Below are 21,818 nucleotides of genomic sequence, written 5' to 3'. Positions count from 1 at the left end.
TACAAATATATAGAATGATTAAAATTAAAATATTAAATATAATAATTATTTTTAAAATATATTTTAAAATATTAAAAACATTTTAGGTTTATAAATAGACTTTTATTCTATAAAAACCAAAAACAATTTTCACAAACTGTTTTCAAAAAATATTTTTCAAAATTATTTTTGAAAATAATTATCAAACAGACCCTAAAATATTTTTTAAAAACATATTTTAGTTGTTTTTAATTATTTATATTATTTTATGAGAATTGTTTTAAAAAATAATAAAATAAATATAAAAAATTATTTAAAAATTAAATACTACATATAAAATTTATTTTAAAAAATGTGAAAATATAATAAACAAGTTCAAAACATTTCAAATTTTCAAATAGACTTTTATCGAAAACTATAGGCAAAAATAAATAAATAAATCATGTTTTCTTTTTAAAACAGTTTGCGAAAACATTACCAAATAAATAAAGGAGTTTTGGGTCAAAATGACCCATTTATTAAAAAAATATATAAGATTTGACTATTTTTTGAAACTTATGTTTAAATTAACTTCTTTGGTGCCATGTAGGCATCATGTCATTAAAAATTATTTAAAAATTATTTTTTTTCATCATTTTAGTTAAAACCTTAATTGACAATTGTGACTTCATTTTTGAACTGAAACCGTAGTTGCCAATCGAGACTTTATTTTAAAATTTTTATTTTTATAGAGTATACTTTTAAGCCACAATTGCTAAATGAGATTTCAATTATAATTTTTTTTTTTTACTTTCAAATTTAATTAAAAACTATTAAATTACAATTTAGTATTGAAATTAAAAATATATACTTTAATAATAAATTATTTATATTTAAACTATTATTTCGATAAAGATAAATTTGTTATAATATAAATAAATTAATATCTTAAAAAACAACAAATTAAATATATTAAATTAATAAATTATATAATTTTATATATTATTTATACATTATATAAGTTTATTATTTTAAGATTATTAATTTATTAATAAATAAAATATTCATTTATGATATCTTTTATTCTCAAGTTTAAATATAAATAATTTATTATTTAAATATATTTTTTAAATTTCAATCATAAATTATAATTTAATAATTTTTAATTAAATTTTAAATTAAAAAAAAAACTAAAATCTCAATTAGTAACTGTGGCTTTAGTTAAAAAATAAAGTCTCAATTACCAACTGAGCTTTCGATTTAAAAATAAAATCTTAGTTGACAACCACGGTTTTAATTAAAAAATGAAGCCAATTGAAGTTTTAACTAAAATAATGAAAAAAAAATATTTTTTAATGATATGATACTTACATGACATAAAGAGACCAATTTGAACATAAGTTTCAAAAAATGGTTAGATTTTTTTTTTTTTTTTTTTACTAAATGGACCATTTTGATCCAAAACCCTAGATATAGTTGTTTCCGAGCCGCCTCCTCCCAGTCCCAATTAGGTTTGCCGCCTCCTCCCAGTCCCAATTAGGTTTGTGGGTGATGAGTGTAGTGGTTCTGGACCTTCTGGTATTAACTTGGAAGGTTTTAACAATATGACGGTTTGAATGCCAAAACATTATGAACCTGAGGTGTGATCAAATTGCAGCAATGCCCAAATTGAGGCCTTATCATCCAAGATACCCGCGTAAAAGGCTAGTCAGGACTCCGGCGGAGCATCGCTCTTGCAACACATTGCTCCTGTCATTGTCAAAGCAAGCGTTTAGAAACAAGGGGAAATGGGGGAGGCTTTCATTTCCAAGACATTTGCAGTTCTGCAAAGGAATGAACCTAACATCAACTTAAACTGCAACATAAAACATGCGGCTTGCCGATATGATATTCCTTACATCAAAATGAGGAAGCTAATAAACAGTGTATCTCCAGATAATCTGAAATTCAATACTGGGAGAAAAAGGGGGAATTTGCCTAATCATTTGTTGGCTAATACCACCAGCCCCACTAGCAATGTATAGCCCGAGCGGCTAAAACTGCATAGCTAACTCGGAAAGGAAAAAAGAATGCAACAAAAAACCAGCACAGCCACCTTTATGTCCCGATGATGCCAAACCCCAGAGCAAAATCCCTTCTGGAAGAACCCACGTGCAGTACTCCATTCATGCACATCCCCAAGAGCAACTTCAAGAAACATAGTTGATGCACCACTGATTCAAACCTCAGTTGGCTCAGCTACCCAGACATATTGCTGACACTTGAGCATCTTTTCCCAAAATACGTCAAACATTTTCAGACATTCTCGGCATACTCCTTTGGAATGAATGTGGAGGATTATCGTATGGGAGAAGACTTCTCATTTTGCCACTTCAGTTTGAACAAAATAAAAGAATTGGCAATGATGCAGGATCAAGCTCTAAGTTTCCTTTCAAGGCACCGTCTCTCTCTTCCGTCAGATGGAAAGCAGGAATTTGATGAGAGAACCTAAGCAATTCAACCCGAGGAATCTTCATACTGAAAGGTAATCTTCCTTCTACTTGAGACTTGAAAACTGCATTGTAACCCTCCACTCGCTCTAAAAGCAAAACTTCAATCCACAAATCATTTTCATCTAGAACTTCAACTATGTCATATTCACAGTTCTCCAAGTCAGAACATGTCATTTCAGCATTCCAGTTCTTGTACAATGCCCAAACCTCACCTTTCCTAGGAAAGATGGCATATTCATTCTTCTTGTCAGTAAGTTCTGCTCTTAACTGATGAGAAAAGGAAGCAGCACTAGTATAGGTCTGGGGCTTACCCTTCTTAATCTTAAATCTCCCACAAGTGGTCAACATCTTTTTGTCAAGCCACTGAATCATGTCATTTGGAGGTGAGCAGGCTTCAAGCCAAGTTACGTGCAATTTGAAATCTGGATCAGAATCAATTTTCTTAATCTGACAATAGTACTTTGGCAAACCATCCTCATCACTGTACAAGGCCCAAATCTGACCAACTTGAAACTTTTCTGGGGATTTCTCAGCATCAAAGTTGCAGAAGTCTGGCTCAGGAATTTCATAAGCTTCTGGAGTTGAAGCTACTACAGAAGCTGGATCACTACTATGGTCTTTGAGAATATCATCAGGATTGCCATTCTCTGGGTCTAAATGGGTCTCATTATCAACCTGAAACATAGATGAACCTCCTTCTGACCCTGTCATGGGCTTCACATTCTCTTCTGTAGACTTAGAAACGGAACCATTTGCATTACTAGCCTCCATCTTCAAATCTTCTTCAGGAACAGGAATTTCTTCAACGTTGGCAGGCAGAGACGCAGGGTCAAGTTCAAGAGACCCTCTTGGAACATCTTGCCTTTCCTCACCAGTCAGTTTAAAAGAAGGAATCCTGTGGGAGAACCTAAGTAGTTCACTTGGTGGGATCAAGATCGAATCAATTCCTTGCTTCAGTATTCGACAAAAAAGACAGGCAAAACCTTTTAACTTACTCAAGTACACAACTGATATTCCAACATTCTCATCATATTCTGACAAGACTTCCACATATTCAAACTCATACTTCCTATGACTCTCTGGGTCTGAGCTCCATTTTATATCCCAGTTCTTAAAAAGGGCCCAGGTCTCTCCTTTTCTTGGATGTATCTTGTAAGCATCTCTACTGCGGTCCTTTTCCCAAGAAACTAAATGAGAGAACATAAGACGATCTCCAGTGTTTTCGGACTTCCCACGTTTGAAATTACCACAAGAATATGGCAAATCTTCACTAACCCATTCAATTTCAGCCTCATCACTAGGGTCAGGCTCCAACCAGGTTATCCGCAGCTTGAACCCAGTAGAGAAAACTTTCCTGATCTGAGCATAGAATCTCGGCATTGCATCCACAGTATCATAGACAGCCCATGTCTGCCCAACTGTAAAACATTCTTCTTTCCTATCCTTGTCAAAGTCATTAAAATCTGGATCGGGGTATTCATAGAACTCTGGATCTTTTGCAGCTTTGGGGGTTGAACTTGAAGGAAAATCATTATCAGCTTCAGGACTTCTCTTACATGCATCATCCGTCACTGTTTCCTTTCCATTGTCTTTCTTAGTCTCTTTGGTTCCATTAGGCAAGCTCTCATCAAAAGAGCCAGTTCCTTTTTGCCCCGAGTCCTTCTTATCTTCTTCTACATCAGCAGCTGCACCAGCCTGCTTATTGATTTTGCATATGTTTTCTTTCAATGATACATCCTCGCTCTTCTCTTCATTGGCAGAGGATGATCCGTTCCCTTTTGCTCTTTTTCGAGGACTCATTAAGTTGTCATCATCACTTACATTTTCACTGTAGGAAACATGTTGTTTATGCCGATTAGATCGCCGGGGGTACTGCTCTGCATAACGTCCAGAATTCTGTTTAGCTGGGAGATCATCATCCTCTTCCATAACTAATTCTTCAGTGTCAGAGCTGCTTCCAGTGTCGCAACTTTCACTGGATTCCACTTCCTGCTTCTTTCTTTTCTTACCGTTCACCTTTCCTGGGGATTTAGCTTCGTTAGATCCCCCTCCTTTATCAACCTTCATATCCACATTCACATATTTCTCATTGGTTTTAGACCCACCACCAATCTCAGAAGTGCATCCCGTCTTTGAGAATGACTCCATTCTTGACTTCTCACCACCAAATTTTCCTTGAAATCCCACATTGGAAGCAGGTTTCTGAAAAGTACTCTGTGGACCCACTTTATGAGCATCCTGATTAGGGACTGGCTTCTGTTGGGGGAATGCAGGCTGACTCCAACTGGTTCCTTGTGCTGTACTTTGAGTATTCATGTCATAGGCAATGAAGGTCTTGCCACAGCTTTGACAACGCAATGATCGGTTGACGATTTCTCTATAATACTGGTATCTTACAGCACAGAAAGGACATACAGTCCAGAATGTCAGGCGGCCATTGGAAGAACCTGATGAAGCCTGCTGTTGTGGCCGCTGGTGTTGGGCATTCACACCTGCATATGTTGTAGCAGCATTGTTCATAGAACTGTTTTGAACCCCAGATTGTCTTCCAAAATTCACATTCTTATTTGCCCGCGGTTGGGTCTGATGTGCTGCTTTAGGTTTCATGCAAGCTTTACGTCTCATGTCATGCAAGGACCGTTTTTCCCGGTCCAAAAGAACTCTTTGTGCTTCCCCAATCAGCTTAAAGGCAGCTTCAGCACCAGAAAACTTGTTTTTGTCTGGGTGAAGTAGGAGAGCAAGCTTCCGGTATTGCTTCTTGATTGATGCCTCATCTGCCGTTTGCTCAATTTGAAGGACACCATACCAGTCAATCTCATTCCCAATCAATTTGTGTTCCGCAGAGCAGTGTACATCACACACAGTGAGCATCTGGGAAATATTTTCCAGATCAGGATAGAGTTGTTGGGCTTTAATTGCAATCTTCCGAGCCCCCACAAAATCCTTGTTTTGCATCTTCTTTTCAGCAAGCCCCTTGGCCCTGACAGCCTCTTCTTTATTGCAGTCCATCTCTGATCCAGAATCCAAAGAACCAGACTCAACTCACCGCAATTAAGTTCATAAGATGCAAAATGCTACTTTAGTGCCTCATTCTTAGTTGATATACTAACATACCCAAGAAAAATGCATAGCCTGCAAAGACCCTTAGAAAATTTCCATCGACTCAAGATTTTGACCTCCACCTCCAAATCAACCCTGAAAATACACCAGACTATACAATTGAAATTGAGGGATGAGAGAGTGAGGGGTGGGGGGGAGAGGATGTTGAATAATATTTGTGTACATAAGCACATGCATCTATGTGTTTATCCAGAGGCGCTACATGATACATAAGTTATGTGATCCCATGAAAAATCATAATCTGCATCTATGAGAAGTTTTCATTGCACACATGTGCCAGAAATTAAACTTTCAATGCAAAGATAATAATAAACTTACAATTCAGGACGAACATCTCAAGAAAAAAAATGAAAAAAGAAAATGAATATCCCAAATTGCACAATAATCAAACAGAGTATCTGTTCCTTTAGCTCAAGGATGCGATAACTGTGAGAATGATCAGCCAGTGGTGCTGCAGTGCCAGTCAAATGTAGAAATTAAGGAACCATTATGTTCCACAGAAGAGAGAGAGATAGTAATAACAACAACAATAGCAGCGATAATAACAATAAGGAATGATCCTGACAATCTATATGTGATTCACACACAATAAAACATAATCTAATGCCAGTGCAACAAGTAAGGTAAATAAGAATAACTTCACCTCCCAAAAAAATATTGGCAATCCATTACACATTTCTTTTCCAACTGTAACAAATTCCAACACTATTTCAACACTGCAGCCTTTCTATCAAGGTCCTCAAGTAGCCTACATAAGCCTAGATCCATCATAACTCTATTTGTAATCACTGCTAAAATGTAATCCTGTTGGCAAAGCTATTCTTATATGATATCCAGACTGATCACATTACAACACCCAACTAAGAACGCAGGCCCCATGAGTTCATAAGCTAATAGACCAATAACCCCACAAAATAACTCATCACCCTCAAAGCAGCTCTCTTTCACTCACAAAAAATTGTGAGTATGAGGCCTATAGGAAACAAGGAAAAAATAAAATAACAACATCAGCTCATAACTATTCTAAATCACTTGTTAGGAAAATATAAAATAATGGGGAAAAAGTATAGTTTAAAATCATTGCATTGCGAAACTATCACAACAAGGAAAAGCTTCCATTGAAGCTCCCTTCCTTTAAGAAGAAAGATTTCCCCCCAAAAAAAAAAAAAGAAATCTCGGCATAAAAAAGGTAAATTTTAGCATAAAGAGACTTTTCTTGCAAGGCCAACTGAAACAAACATGACAATTTTCCCAAACTTTGCCTTATTAAAACAAATAAACCAATTCACTCAGTTTTGCTAATAGAAACTGCTTCCGGGCAGCAAAAATAAACTCTGTGAGTGTATCCATGGAAATGTTACCCCATAGCTTGATAAAACCTAGCATAAGTCTCCAAATACTTCTCTGGAAATAGTTTAAAAAATAAATAAAAACTAAAAACTAAAAACTAAAAAATAGAAATAAAATATAACTAAAAAAAAAAAAGACACCATCAGTCTTTTCAATGGGTAAAACTTTCCTGCAAAACAAGCGGAACCTAGACAATCATTTGCCCCGGAAACTTCTTATTGAAGTACTTTCAGTCAAGATCATAAAATTTCATATATTGACACACGTACTCGAAATGCAACCATTAATTGGAGGAGAACAATAACTGATGATAAACACAACCTACTTAATGAATAAGAAATAGATACCCTTAACCCTAAGTATATCCACATTTGGGCAAAACCAAACTCAAACCTGCACTCGAAATACTCCAAAAACAAAATTTACCAGTCATTGGAAGTGACATAAACACACCAACGCAGAACAATGCTACTGACGAAATTTACAGAACATAAAACACAACAAAATTTTCGATAGAAATGTATAGTAACAAGGTTCATCAAGTCAAACATAAGCCTCGAATAATCTGAAGAGAAAAACCCTAGAAATAATCGGATCAATTAAAGCTAAAAGGGTTTAGGGGATAGTAATTACCTTAGTAATACTGAATAAATTAGAGTTAGGCAGCTGTTTGTTTCGCGAGAAAACAAGAAGAGAGAAAGAGAGGGAAATCTCGGAAGAGGGAAAGAATCCGCACAGCGGGAACAAGAATTGAGGAGTAGAGAAGCCCTTCAGTTTCGTTTATTTTCTCGCTGTGCCCCTCTCATTTTGTGTTGGGGTTGAGGATTTTTGTAAATAACTGAAAGTTCAGGGGTTTTTAGCTTGTTTTATTTCCGAGTTTGCCCTTGCTCTATATGAATTTTACGAACTCAGCCTGAAATTTTTTTTGCGGGCTCTAATTGCATTTTCTGCATGGGGTGTAACTCGAATGAGTTGGGTTGAACTCAGGTGAGTTGGGTTGAACTTCCAAGGTCATTTATCCAAACCACATTCAACCTAATTTTTCAACACTAGGTTTTCTAACCTGAATTCAATTTGAATTTACGAGTCTTGTTGAAAATCAACTCGAACTTTTCGATACTAGTAATGACTTTTATTTTTATTTTGATAAAGGGGTAAAAATGTCTTTGTGTTCTTCATATATGCTCATTCCTAAGAAACCCTAACTCAAGACATGTTTGGTAAAAACTGTTTTTGAAAACAATTCTGAAAAATAGTTTTTGATGTTTTGTATTTATTTAGAAACCTAAAATATTTTTAATATATTTATAATATTTTTAAATATATTTTTAAAATAATTTTTATATGCAGTGTTTTACTTTTAATTATTCTAAATATATATATAATTATTTTTTAAAATAATCCTTAAAAAATAAATAAAAACAATATAAAATAACTAAAAGATCTTATATGAAAATAATATATTTTCTGTTCTTTTAAGAGCATAAAATAGTTTTTGATTTTAGTTTTCTAAATTTTTTTCTATTTTCGATAACAGAAAATTATTTTAAAAAATAGTTACTAAATAGACCCTCAGTCTCCATTCTTTCATTTTTCTCATTTACCTTTTTTCTATGAAATATAAGAAAATGATAATAAAGGCAAGCATAAAGAAATGGAAAATAAAAGGTTACTACACTTGTAAAACATTTCTATTTCTATCCAAAAATACCCCTGTAAATAAGTTAATTTCCTTTTATAATGTGGTTGGAAGATATCTTTTCATCTACTACCTTTCCATCATATGACTTTTTCATTACCTTTAAGTGGTCTTCAATGTCTCTTTCTTTTTTTCTTGTAAAAAATTAAATTTTTTTCATAAGGTGGAAGATGTTTTTTCAAATACTGCCTCCCCATTATAATGTCTGTTTTTCTATGTTGACCATTAACAAAACTAAGTATCTTTCATATCTTCCCCTTTTTATAAGCTTTTGTTCTCCTACTATAACGGTGGTCATTGCCTTCTTCTATGTAGCCTTTCGTGTCTCTCACTTTTTGTGCAAAAGATATTTGTTTTATCCTTACAAAATGGTGGTAGTCTTTTTCGTACAAGCCCTCACTCTCTTTATCCCCACTTTAGCAATGGTGAAAACTCTTAACCTCTAGGATTTCAATCGATTTGATGCTTAAAAAATAAAGGGAAAAAAAAAACCATAAATTTTCATCATTTGCTTGTCATTGCATATTTTTGTTTGATTTTTTTGTTATGTTGGAAACAAAATGATTCAAGGTTTTTGTTTCTTAGTTGTATGATAGTTCTAGGGAGCCAAATGGCGGTTTTAGTGTTGACAGGTCCCAAATAGAACTCGATTACTCAATGCTCAAACTACTATCGGTTTGATACAAAATTTATTATTTTTTTTATTTTTTTCAACTTTTATTACACTTTTTTTAATTGGTGTTTAATTTAATTGCTTTTATTTTTAGATTTTTTTTTCTTAAGTGGTGATTTTGTTATGTTTAAAGTACTAGTTTATGATTTACGAAAGGAGGTACACATTAGATTTTAGATGGTGATTTTAACACCCTCATGTCACGAACTCAACATCACACTCCAACCAATTGTAAAGATCAATATCTAGGGCTTGAATTTGGTTTTTAAAGCTTCAATGATGCATAAGTTGCATGTGTGAATGATATGATTTCGAAAGAGTGAGGTAGATTTCATCATTCCTATGTTGGGTTTTGCTCTTTTAATACTATGTTCATTGAGGCAAATGAATGATGATTATTATTTTTTTACAAATAGTAACTCGTTTAATAATGTTTGATGTGTTTCATATTTTTATTTTGAAACAAAACATTGAAACTAATTAATGAAATATATCTTTAATAAGTTATTTTAAATTTGAAATAGAAAAATTATATGAAACAAATGGTAAACTTAGAAGAGTATAAATAGTTTCTCCAAGGAAGTAAATTTTTTAATGGGACCTTTTCGGACCAAAAAAACATAAATATAGAAAAACTACACTCAAATAGCTTCTATCATAGTTATCTTCCCAAATAAGTTTTAAAGAAAAGGTATATGAATTTGATAGATTAAGGGGGTGTTTGGAAAAACTAAATACTTATTACTTAATGACTTAAGTTGATTTTAAGTTAAATTATACTCAAGTAGTTAACTTAGAACTTATTACTTAATTATTAAGTTAAATATTAAGGTTGTATGATAAAATTAATTTCAAATTTATTTTAAATCATCAAATCGATATATTTATCATCATAAATTATAAGTAGGACAATTGAGGTTATGTAACAATGGAGATATGGAGTAATAAGAAAGATCATGAAGGTAGTAAGAGAAAATATGGATGGAAATGTAAAATAAATATGTGAACTTAATAATAAATTAATTATTTTTATTTATTACTTAAAATTGTTTTTGACTTTAAGTTATATTATTAAGTTAGTTTACAAAACATACTTAATAACTTAAATTATGTTATTAAATTACTTTAAGTTATTAAGTTGGTTTATCAAATACCTACTAAGATTTGTTGTGGTAGAATAAATAATGTATTTATATACATAAAACAATATAATATATTTTATTTATTTTGTAGAGGGATTTAGAAAATATGAGTTATATGGAAAGTTATAAATTAAAGAGATGTAAGAGAATATGAAAAGTATTGGACCGATGGTGTTCAGTAAAACTTAATACTTTTTAATTAATAACTTAAGTTGACTTTAAATTAAATTATACTTATGTTGTTGATTTAAAACTTATTACTTAATTATTATTTTAAAATTATTAAATTTGTTTTGATAAAATTAACTAAAAAACTTATTGTAAATCACAAATTGACATATTTAACATATAAATTATAACTAACATTTACCTTATTAATATAAAGTAATAATTTTTTTTAAATGCACATTAAAGTATTATAAATACATAAAATTTTATAAAATAATTACAAAATATTTATTATAAAGGATGAAATAATATTTGACTACTAAATAAATACACAAGAAATTATTTTAAAATTAATATTAAAAAAATCAAACAACATTTATATTGCAACTTACAAAAAATGAGAAATAGAATGTGACCTCTTAATGAAGAAGTAGTCGTTCGTAATGTTAATCTTGAAGCCAAGGAGAGTTAATGCAACAATGAAGGTGGAACAATCGAGGTTGAGTAACAATGAAGGTTACGGAATAACAAAAAAAATCTTAAAGGTAATTAGGGTAAATAAGGGTAAAAAAAATAAAATGAAAAAATGCACTTAAAAATAAGTTAATTATTTTTACTTATTATTTAAAGTTATTTTTAACTTTAAGTCATACTATTAAGTTATTTTACTAAACATACTTAATTTACTAAGTAAAAATAATTACTAAAACTTTGTATGTTTTTTTTCCTTAGAAATTATATTTTAACAATGTTTACATGAGAGATAAAGATAATTTTAATATTTTTAAAATAAGTAACAATCCCTTTGCCAAATTGACTTAGGAACAAAATATTAACATTTTAACTTTTTAGAAAATGTTATTTACAAGTGTTTAGGTTTTTTAGTTTCTACTTCATTCTCTATTTTTGTAATTTTTTTTCTCAAACCTTAACTTTTTTTTTTAATTCCCTTTCTTATCGCACACAAATTGTATATTAGTTTCTATCATCTTGAATACTGAAATTACACAAGGTTGAGTGAATTATTTTTTACCATACTCGATAAAATAATTTAAATTAAATTAGAAATGAAAGTGGTTAGTAATGTTCTATTATTTTAATTTTTTTCTTAAACAGTATATTGTAACAATGCTTATACTAGAGATAAGAATAGTTTAATTAAGACTTTTTAGAGTAAAATTTTATCTTATGAATTGGGATAAAGATAATAAAGTAACAAATGGAATCTTTTGGTGAAGAACTTCTTATTTATTTTAAAATAATTAAATAAATAATAATTTTGCTTGATTTGACCCATCTAATATTCATTAATATTTTATTCTAAATCGTTATTTGTAATGACCTAAATTTTTTTAAAAAAATCTTATTCATATGTAACAAAAACAAATTGTTTTTGAAAGTCAAATATTTGTGAAAATATCCACACAAGCTACTAATTTGGAAAACACGATACCTATATCATAATTACCTTCACATTTTCTATTTATTTTTTTTGTAACTCTCAATAATCATTACCACTTAAAAAATTATTCTTCCCTAAATCTATTTTTTTTCTCTAATATTTGTTGTCTTTACTTGTATTTTTTTCATTTATATTTTCCATAAATTTACTCTAAGTTTAATGATTTATTTTTCCTTGAATTTACGTGTCATTTTTTAAATTATATTTATATTACTTTTTTTATAAACCAAATAAATTATTCATGCACAAATGATTATGTTTTTGATTTATCTATTTTTTTTTTATTAATTTCCTACTATTGCCTCATTTTTCTTCTTTTTTACCTTATGTGTTTCGATTGTTTATTTAATTAGTTGCCAACAAATTTCTTCTTTTTCGTAGATGCATATTACTTTGATATTGATAAAATTTGGAATATGAACTTGGTAGAATTTGGTCAAGTTTTTTGGTCCATTTCTTTTGTTGGTTATACAAACATTAACATATGGTTAATTAGTTAATCCCAAAGCCTGCACATTAACATATATCACACACATACACCACATACACAACATACTACTAGTATATTTAACAACATAGAAAAGAGGTTAAAAATAATTTAGGTTCTAAAAAACTTTTATTATACAAAACATCATAAAACAATTTTCAAAAACTATTTTCAACAATTGTTTTTCAAAAATTGTTAAAAAATACTCTAAGTTTCCTCTAATTGTGTTTTTATAATAACAACATGAGATTAATGATACTAATGATTTTATCAAGCTTAATAGGTTCTAAGGAATTAACTCAAGTCAAATATCAAGTCATGGACAAATTTAAGTAAATGAAGACTTGAACTCATTGAAGACCCTTAAAGAACCTTGTGTAAGAATGGTTTATGGTGCACCGGGGTTAATTTAAAATTTCTATGCCCCTAATCCTTTTAAACTTATCCATATCATCCTTTTCTCAAAAATGGATGAATCCATGTTTTATACAGAACTTTGGCTAAAATCTTTTAAAAATATTGTTTAAAAGGTTCATAGATTGTTTTAGGAGGCTTACACATTGTTCCTGATATTGATTTAGCCCTAAAACTTGCAAAATCTTCAAAATGGTCAAGTTATAAGGGAATTGGTTGAGTTGCTTAAGCTCAACTAGTCGAGAGGGTAAAAAGCACCACAATTTGATAGAAGGCTATTCTAACCAGTTAAGGCATAACTTTGACAGGATAAGGATTGATCAAGTCCCTAATACCCTAATGGTCACTTGTCAAAGCATTTAATACTAAATAATTAGTAAATTGAGTCAACTAGTTACTCAATTAATCAAACTTAAACTGTGAGCCTAATAACTATTTTAAGTTTCCCTCGTATAAATATGAGCTCCAAATTACATTATGAAAATAGAAAACTTTTGTATCCATTTCTCACCTACCCAAAGAATTCTCATTGAGTGTCTCAAGCACATTCAATCCAAAACTTTCAAATCCTTTAGTGCATCTTGATCTAATCCTAGATTTCATTATATATTTTGAGTCAATCTTGCTTACTAGGATTGTTATCAAATCTTCGATATTTCATTTGAGAAACTTCAAGCATTCACTGGAAGATGTGTAGAGGATTGATTAGAATTATAATATTATCATATGAAGTGAATGCTTTGATTAAAGTCCTGGATTAATTGAAGCTTTAGGAGAGTATATATAAGTCAGAAATTGGCTAAACTAATGTGAAACAATACTTACATCATTCTTTTTATGCTCTCTATTTAAATTAATTATTAATTCACATGCTTATCATTCTTTTTCTTAATTAATTTCATTTATTAAAGTTTAATTTTTGTAAAAATTAAATATCACCCAATTCATCCCCTCATCTTAGGTCATTAACCTAGGTTGGATTAGTTAGACTTCACAATGCCCATTATTGTCTTTGTTAAATCAATTAGGTGAACCTTATGTCACAACTTGCTCAAAATAACCCTCATTTAAGCTTATATAGAGAAGTAGGAAGCTTCTTGAATCATCTAGAGTTACCTACACTAGTGAAGGAGTATAGAAAGATCTAGAAAAGTCTGGAGACTTTCACACATCCCTACACAAGGATGGAAGACAAAGGAAAGGTGTGGAGAAATGTGAAGAGTTCTAGAGACATCTTAGACTTACTTTTATACATAGGATTTATATAGGATATTCTAGATAACTCTAGAGTAGTGGGAAACCTTTTGAGGGTTCTACAGAGTTCCTTGAGTGCCTATAAATAGATAATGATCTTATAGGATATTTTAGATAATTTTAGAGTAGTGAGAAACTTTGAGGGTTCTAGAGACTTCATTAGGTGCCTATAAATAGAGGATGACCTCATTTGGACAAGACATCAAACACTTGAGAGTCTTCTAAGCCTTGTAAAGTATTTTAGTGCCATATAAGTTCCATTTTTCTAAACTCTCTTAAGTATTGGCCCTTTTGTTGTTCCTAGCGTGTTACATGCATTGCTTAGCAAAGGAAGTCGAGTTCGAGGAAAGAAGGGTAAGCTAAGTTCAAGGAATGACTAACTTATTAGCATAAAAAGCTAAGTTCGAGGAAAAACTGATTTAGCAATATCAAGTGGTTTGAGTTGTCTAAGTGTTGTATGTGAGCTTAGGAAAGGTTTAAGTCCATGACACTTAGGTCTCTACTCTCATTTCCTCTTGAGGTCACTCATTTGACCTCGTCTTAGGTCTAAGAGATTCTTGCGAACTTGTTCAATGCTTCATGAGATATTCTCATTTATATTTCCTTGTCTGGATTTACTAAGCTAGCTTAGGTTTTGGCTATGTTCGCCTTTTACACTACCTCTCATATGACCCAAATCCATCAAGTGATTCGTCTTATTGACATGAACTAGCTTATATTTGATATCTTGTGATCATACAAAGACCTGTCTTATTTTGGGAATTTGCCTTTCTTTACCATTATGTTAAGAGTGGTCCAAGAACCAGTGGGCATTCAAGCACCGTTTAGGCCGCTCAAGTGCTCTCCGCACTCATACTTAGCAGGCCGTGACAATTTGGCCTTAAGACCAGTTTTTTGTGGTTTGGGCTCGCTTTTGGGCCTATTCTTGACCTAAGCATTTGTAGTAGGCTTGGATGCAATTTTCTTCCTGAGCCTGCCCCACCTTCTCTGGTAAGATTTCTAAAATTGCGCATCTTCAACAATTACAACATCAGTCCCCCTGGTGAGGAGCTAAGGCCAAGCTTGCTCATTTCTTGTGAAATTGGCCAGACCTGAATGGTCATTTTATTCTTTCAGCTGCAACTGAGAACAGCATGTTATAACCAACATGTCATACTGTCATAGTAGGGATAATCACAGTTGACAGAAGCTAAATGCCCTTCTATCTCCTCAATTCTTGAAACCAGAAAAGAATGGATTTCTCATTTCAAATTTGAGGAAGTTTAGTATCTTACACAACTCTTCCATGTAGGGATGTGAATGGTTCCCGGCTACAAAAACTGTCACCTTATTTCTTACCTCTATCCAGCTACAACCAGGCATTTTCTTCACCCCATGATCTGTCATTGTCTTCCTAACCATTTCTGCTTCCTTCCACTGGCCACTCACACAATACAGGTTAGATAGCAAAACATAGCTCATCTCTTTTTGAGGTTCAAAAACCTTTAAATATTCCCCCAAATTTGCCCCCATCCTAACCTCACTATGTGCAAAACATGCTCCTAGTAAAGCCTCAGGCAAACTGGTCTCTGCACGACCTGTTCTCGAATATTCATCAACCAACTCTCTTGCTTGTGCCAAGTATCCACCCCGGCCAAGCAAATCCACCATGCACACCACATGCTCTGTTTCTTGGGAGAGCCCATAAACTGAAACCATTGATTCAAAAAGAGCCTGACCTTTCTCTATGAGCCCTGAGTGGCTGCAAGTCATCAGCAGGCCAATAAAAGTCACCTTATCTGGTTTCATACCAGATGCCACCATTTCTTCATAAAGCTCTAGAGCTTGGGTGGCATGTCCATGCATCCCTAATCCAAATAACATTGCATTCCAAGAAACCAAATCCTTCCCGAGAATCTCTTTAAATGCAGTGTTTGATCCTTGTATGTCTCCACACTTGGCATACATGTTCACTAAGCCATTTCCAACATAGACATAAGCATGAAAACCATGGTGGATTATGCTGCCATGGATCATTTTACCATGCCCTAGTGTTGCCAAGCTAGAACATGCATGTAGAACAGCCCCAAATGTAAAATCATCTGGTTGGATGTGATTTTCCATCATCTTGACAAAGAAGCTAAGAGCTTGTTCCCCATGCCCATTTCTTGCATACCCAGTGATCATAGATGTCCATGAAACCACATTCTTCTCGGGTGCCTGCTGAAATACAAGAAAGGCTTCATGGGTATCTCCTATTTTCATATGGGCATCAATCATTGCATTCCAAGATACCTGGGTTAATATTCCTATGGACTCAAACACCTTCATCACATCATCCTTACAGCCTAGTTTCGAATAAAAGCTCAAAATCGAGTTGCTTACCTCCACTGCCTTAACCCAGCCACTTTTAATGATAAATCCATGCATCATGTATCCATACGAAGGCTCTTGCAGTTCACACAATGCATTTACGAGAGCACTAAACGTCCACTGATCCGGCTGGAGTGAATCCTCTCGCATTTTCTTGAACAAACCCAGACACAATTCAACATCCCCACATTGCCCATAGCCAGAAATCATAATATTCCATGCAATTTCCACCTTTTTCGGCATACCATCAAAAACTACACGCGCAACATCAAACAGACCAGAGCTTGTGTAAGCAAATAACAACGAACACCATGATACTTCATTCCTAATACTCATCTCTTCAAACACTCTTCTCGCACTGGTAGCACTCAGACATTTCCCATACATATCAATAAGCGAATTGCCAACAGGCAACGAAGACTGGCATCCAGAAACAACAACTTGTGCATGGATTTTCATTCCACGTCGCAGCTCACCCAAGCCAGCACATGCACTCAGCGTCGCGGTGAAGGTGAAGCGGTCAGGCCTGGAGTTGGCGATTCTCATGTGGTGGAAGAGACAGAGAGCCTGCTGGTGAAGACCCAGTTGAGAATAGCTAGCAAGCATGGCGTTCCAAGCCACTGTGTCTTTGTGCGGCATTTCGTCGAACAGTCTGCGGGCAGAGGTGATTCTACCCAATTTCGCTAAAGCTACGATCTTGGACGTAGTTTGGAAGAGATGCGAATGCATGTGCGTAGGTATTTCCAAGATGAAATGCGAAGCAACCCATCAACTTACTTGATTAGCAACGCCAATGCTTAGCGTGCATCTCAAAAATAATGGCCCCTTTTTGAGCTATTACCAAAAGTTCAATATAAATGATTAAATTATTGCGGCGGGAGTGCTGTATGTACGGATAGTTTTGAACGTTATGTTAACTGTGCTGTGTTTTTTCAATCAAATCAAGAATTCAATTATCAAAATCAAAGAAAGGAATTTAATTGAGGAAAACCTTAGGTTTAGTAGAGGACGAAGGGAAAGCAATTGTTGTTCTATCTTTTCTTAAGTGTGTCCACTTTCCCCCTCCTCCTCCTTCCTCCACCCTTTTGTGCTTCACCCCTCTTATGCAGGGGATGGGATGAAGACTTGACTCATTTAATAAATTGACAAGTTTAGTCATTTTTAAAATAATTTAAAAATTCAAATGCTGACTCCAATGATACAAAAAATTTATGAACAAAATTAAGAGCTAAAATAACATTATTATTTCTCTTCTAAGAAATACATTTTTATGATTTTTTTCAGCAAATAAATAGGTTTCAAAGTAAATAAAATTTAATATGTTAGATTTATTAACAAGTTTATTAATTAAAAAAAATAGTTTTGAACTCAAAAACTAATTTAATTAACATAAAAAATCACAACAAAAAATTGGTTTGAAATGACGACTATTTCTTCTTTATACATAATTATACTTTTACGAGTTTTTTTTTTTCACTTGATAAACGAACTTCAAATCAAATGAGGCTTAATGCTTTTAATTTGTTAATAAATCTTATAATATAATTTAGAACTTAAAAATTGATCCACTCAATACAAAAAAATAATGGCTCAAACTTAAAAATCAAACTATTTCTTTTTAACCCATAACTATTTTTCTTTTATTTTCTTAATAAAACAATAAAATTTAAATTTTAAATAAGATGTTCAAACAACTACAAATGTGAAAAATTCAAAGTGATGAATATATATATATATATATATTCATCTTAAAAAAATATTATTAAGAAATATTTGGTTAAAAGAGATGAAATGATTCGTAAATTGTGAATTTAACCATTCTCATGTTTTTTTTTTTTTGAAAAGTAACTCATTTAAATTCTTTACTATTTCAAGTATTTATATATAAATTTTCAAATAAAATGTGATTTTTATAAGAAAATAACGAAAACATTTTTATCAAAATAAGATTAAAAAAAATGATAGATAGTTAAATTTCAAAAATTAAGTTTTCACTTATCCTTTTAATCAAATAACCCAAATATCAAATGAAAGCTATTTATAGAACGTATGAAAGATCTCTCATCTTTAATATAAAAGACACTCATATTTGTAAAGCCTATAAGAGGCTCCTTGTCTTTTATATAAAGGACACCTTAAGTTATAAAAAAAAAAAAAAACATTTCCTTTAAGGTCTTTTTTTTTTAAATTTAATTTAATTTTTATTTATTCTCTTAAATTTTCCTTATACATTTATAAGAGTTTATATATTTATCATTATTCTACTTTATAACTTGCATTTCATTTCTTTCTAATTTTATAACAGTATTATCCATTTTTTAAAAAGAGAAACACTTGAAAGAAAATCATCCCAAAAAGAGATATATTGTTGTTTTTAAAAGCATTCTAGTTCTGACACTGTATAAAAGAGACCGAAGAGTTTGCTTTGAGAGCTTAAAGCGAGAACCCATTGAGGATTCCAACAAAAAATATTCTTCTTTTCTTATTTTTATTGAAATATGATATTTTTTAAAACTATTTTCAAACCCAGGACGCCTATTATGCCATCGATTGAAAGTTGCTTTTCGAACGGACAACTACAACTTAAATATAAAAGTCACCTTTTTAAAAGAGCCCTTAAAAGACAACTTTAAATGTGTTTAAGAGTGTTTTTATTTGAAGTGTTTTAAGTAAAAGTATTTTATTTTAAAATATTTTTAAAAAATCAACTGAAAAACGCTACAAGTGGTTTTTCAAAATTTTAAAAACGTTTCTTAAATTTTATTAAACATCTATTTTTTTTTTCAAAAATATTTTTTAGGATAAAAAGCTTTCTAGAATTATTATCAAATGAACTTTAACTTGCAAATTTAGTTAATAACATAAATTAAGCTAAACTGGTTTTAGCTATGTAAACACACACTCTGAACTTCAATCAATTGAAAACAAGGATATCGGAGAGTGAGGAACCAAACCAGGTCGGTCGTAATAAGCTTCACTGCGATTGGCATGAGGCTGGTACCTCTGCTGAAACAGTTCAAATGCCCGAGCCATCAAACGGCAACTCGGCAGATTTCAGTTTGGTCTAAAGCCAATGTAAAGGAACCATCCATACTGGAAAATCTTCTGGAGCAATCCTCAAGCAACATGAATTAGAGACATAAAAATCCAGTTCTAACATTGAGAATGAGTAATAGTACGACAATACAATAACGGGCTTTACAGCTCTCAACAGGTCAGCTCTGTATAAGATCCGCACCAGAGATAAGCCAAAAATGGCCTCGTTTATTGCAAATTTGATATGAATTGCTTAAATAGTTCCTTTGGTGCTGCAATAGGGCAGGGACGTGAAGCACGAGTTAGAATAAAGATTATATGGAGTTGTTGGGTTTTTAATAAGCTTGTGGCATGCATCTTACCAGGCAATCCTGTGAACCTCTCAAACTGCTCATATGCCTGCCCAATGAACATCTCCAGCCCGGTAACAATTGTGGCTCCGGACTCTTGTGCTTCCCGCAATAGTCTGGTTATTTTGGGAGTATAAATGGCATCGAAAACAAGGGAGTAATATTTCAGAGCATGCTGCATAAAATGGATAGCCACTTCGTTAAGTCGACATTGGGGAAACACACATTTCTTATTATCAATTCTTTAAAAATATCACATATGAGCTTTTGATTATCAAAAAGACAATACATTCCACATGGAAGAGGAAAATTTACCATCTATATGCCAATGTTTGGAGAAACACATGCAAGTTAAACCAATTACTTGACCTTTACACTAGAATTGATTCTGTTCTTTTTCACATGCTTGTTTGGAATAAGAGGTTAGGAGATTGTGATTAACACTCAAAACCGAAGTTTTCTCACACTTAAGACAAGACTTTTAAATGCATTTTAAAATCTACTCTTTTAACTTAAATGTATGCTAAATCCCCAATTGAGGACTTGTGTGTTTATCTAACGAATAATACAGCAAAAAGAGAATAAAACACACAATGTAGACGATTTCCAAGGAAGGAAAGATTTCATGAAGTTGATGGAATCATGGAAGGAAACCTAAAAGTAGTGGGAGCCAAAAAGGAGCAAAAACAACTCAAATCGATGAAAGGAAGTCAAATGGAAATCAAAAGGAGCAGAGCAACAAAACAAGTGCATGAATTTGGAATTTGAACCCAAAACCTTCCAAACTGAATTGAAGAAAGCATTACAAGAGGAAACCAATACCTCCTAAATTTTGAAGTGAGGAGGTCCATTTCAGTTTTGCAAAATCAAAATTACTCCCATTTCGGTTTTCAACCAGTGGCTTATTTCAGAATTTAGAAATAAGAAGTGATTTTGAAATCAATGGCCTTGAGTTTGTTTTCATTTCAGAATTCCTAAATCAGACTTTATCTTTGTATTTGCAGGATATCGATTGTTATATTTGTAATAACAATAAGATTACGTCACATGTCTTTTTAGGGTTAGAAAACATATATAAATTCTCATTGTTAGGGTTTTAAGGGGGAATTCTCCATCTATCTATGTACTTAGTTCTGCTTAGTTTTTTAAGAATGTTTTAGTTTTCTATTATTTTCTTTTCTATTTCCTTGGCAACCAAACATGGGTAATGAGGAGGAACCCTCCACCATGTTTGGTTGATTATGTTGGATCTAGAGGATGTAGCATGAAGATGAAGAATTTAAAGGAGTTGCATTCGCGGTAAAGTCTTTGATTGGTTTATTTATATTTTTAATGATTCTAACAATCGAATCTACAAAATAGATATGGGTTGTGATTGCATAAAGTAGAAATTAAATTAACTCACCTATTTAATTGGTTTAAGAGGTTTGTTTTCCAAAGTAAATATCCAAGTTCTAAATGTGAATTGGTCTTAAGATTCAAATTTGATCTTAAATAGACTTTGATCTTAAACCCTTGATCATACTCTCTCTCTCTACAAATTTAACATTGGATTGTGAAACTCTCTGAATGTTCTCTTTTTGTTTTGTTTTAAATCATTAAATATTTTAGAAAACTTTCATTCATATTTATTTTAGATTAAGATTTTATTTAGATTCAGCAGACAGTTAATCTTTTTAACTTAAATAGCTAAACATATTAGTATTGATCTCTGTAAGCTGTATATATCTGTACATACCATAATTTGCTTGTTTCCTTAGGGATAATACCTTCCTAATTTAGGACTCTCAATTGTATATATATATAAGTATTATTCCTCTAATAAAGTATAAGGGAATTGAGAAATATCTTAGTTGAGTTA

General features: G+C 32.1%; 3 protein-coding genes across 6 annotated transcripts in view; all 3 read right to left on the bottom strand.

The window, feature by feature from the left end:
* Positions 1–1,728: 1,728 nt before the first annotated feature.
* Positions 1,729–7,684, bottom strand: LOC117914573. 3 transcript variants are annotated; one of them, XM_034829951.1, is made up of 3 exons: positions 7,554–7,684; positions 5,565–5,645; positions 1,729–5,461 (listed from the first exon to the last, which is right to left on the bottom strand). In XM_034829951.1, exon 3 carries the CDS (start codon positions 5,457–5,459, stop codon positions 2,331–2,333), a length of 3,129 nt encoding a protein of 1,042 aa, XP_034685842.1. In that variant the 5' UTR covers positions 5,460–5,461; positions 5,565–5,645; positions 7,554–7,684; the 3' UTR covers positions 1,729–2,330. The 3 variants fall into 3 exon arrangements, with proteins under 3 accessions (XP_034685842.1, XP_034685843.1, XP_034685841.1); XM_034829952.1 differs by having other exon boundaries at positions 1,729–5,661; XM_034829950.1 differs by having other exon boundaries at positions 1,729–5,645.
* A 7,522-nt stretch (positions 7,685–15,206) lies between these two features.
* On the bottom strand, positions 15,207–17,591 carry LOC117914176 (pentatricopeptide repeat-containing protein At2g36980, mitochondrial). The gene has a single exon (XM_034829403.1). The coding sequence runs from the start codon at positions 17,298–17,300 to the stop codon at positions 15,429–15,431; it is 1,872 nt and encodes a 623-aa protein (XP_034685294.1). The 5' UTR covers positions 17,301–17,591; the 3' UTR covers positions 15,207–15,428.
* Positions 17,592–19,512: 1,921 nt separating this feature from the next.
* LOC117914459 (bifunctional 3-dehydroquinate dehydratase/shikimate dehydrogenase, chloroplastic-like) overlaps positions 19,513–21,818 on the bottom strand; it is a 30,395-nt gene continuing 28,089 nt past the window's right edge. For both annotated transcript variants that reach the window (XM_034829808.1, XM_034829809.1), the window contains exons 10-11: positions 19,970–20,132; positions 19,513–19,879 (exon numbers count right to left, since the gene is read on the bottom strand). In XM_034829808.1, coding sequence (XP_034685699.1) covers positions 19,836–19,879; positions 19,970–20,132 — 207 coding nt within the window. In that variant the 3' untranslated portion in view covers positions 19,513–19,835. The remainder of the gene's footprint in view (positions 19,880–19,969; positions 20,133–21,818) is intronic.

This window comes from Vitis riparia, chromosome 5 (assembly GCF_004353265.1).
Source record: "Vitis riparia cultivar Riparia Gloire de Montpellier isolate 1030 chromosome 5, EGFV_Vit.rip_1.0, whole genome shotgun sequence".
NCBI lineage: Eukaryota > Viridiplantae > Streptophyta > Magnoliopsida > Vitales > Vitaceae > Vitis > Vitis riparia.
The sequence above is the reverse complement of the archived record's forward strand: the minus strand, read 5'-3'. Positions and strand labels throughout refer to the sequence as shown.

Coding starts and splice junctions, on each gene's coding strand:
- LOC117914573 (XM_034829952.1), bottom strand. CDS start 5,459: ATGGACTGCAATAAAGAAGAGGCTGTCAGGGCCAAGGGGCTTGCTGAA.
- LOC117914176 (XM_034829403.1), bottom strand. CDS start 17,300: ATGCATTCGCATCTCTTCCAAACTACGTCCAAGATCGTAGCTTTAGCG.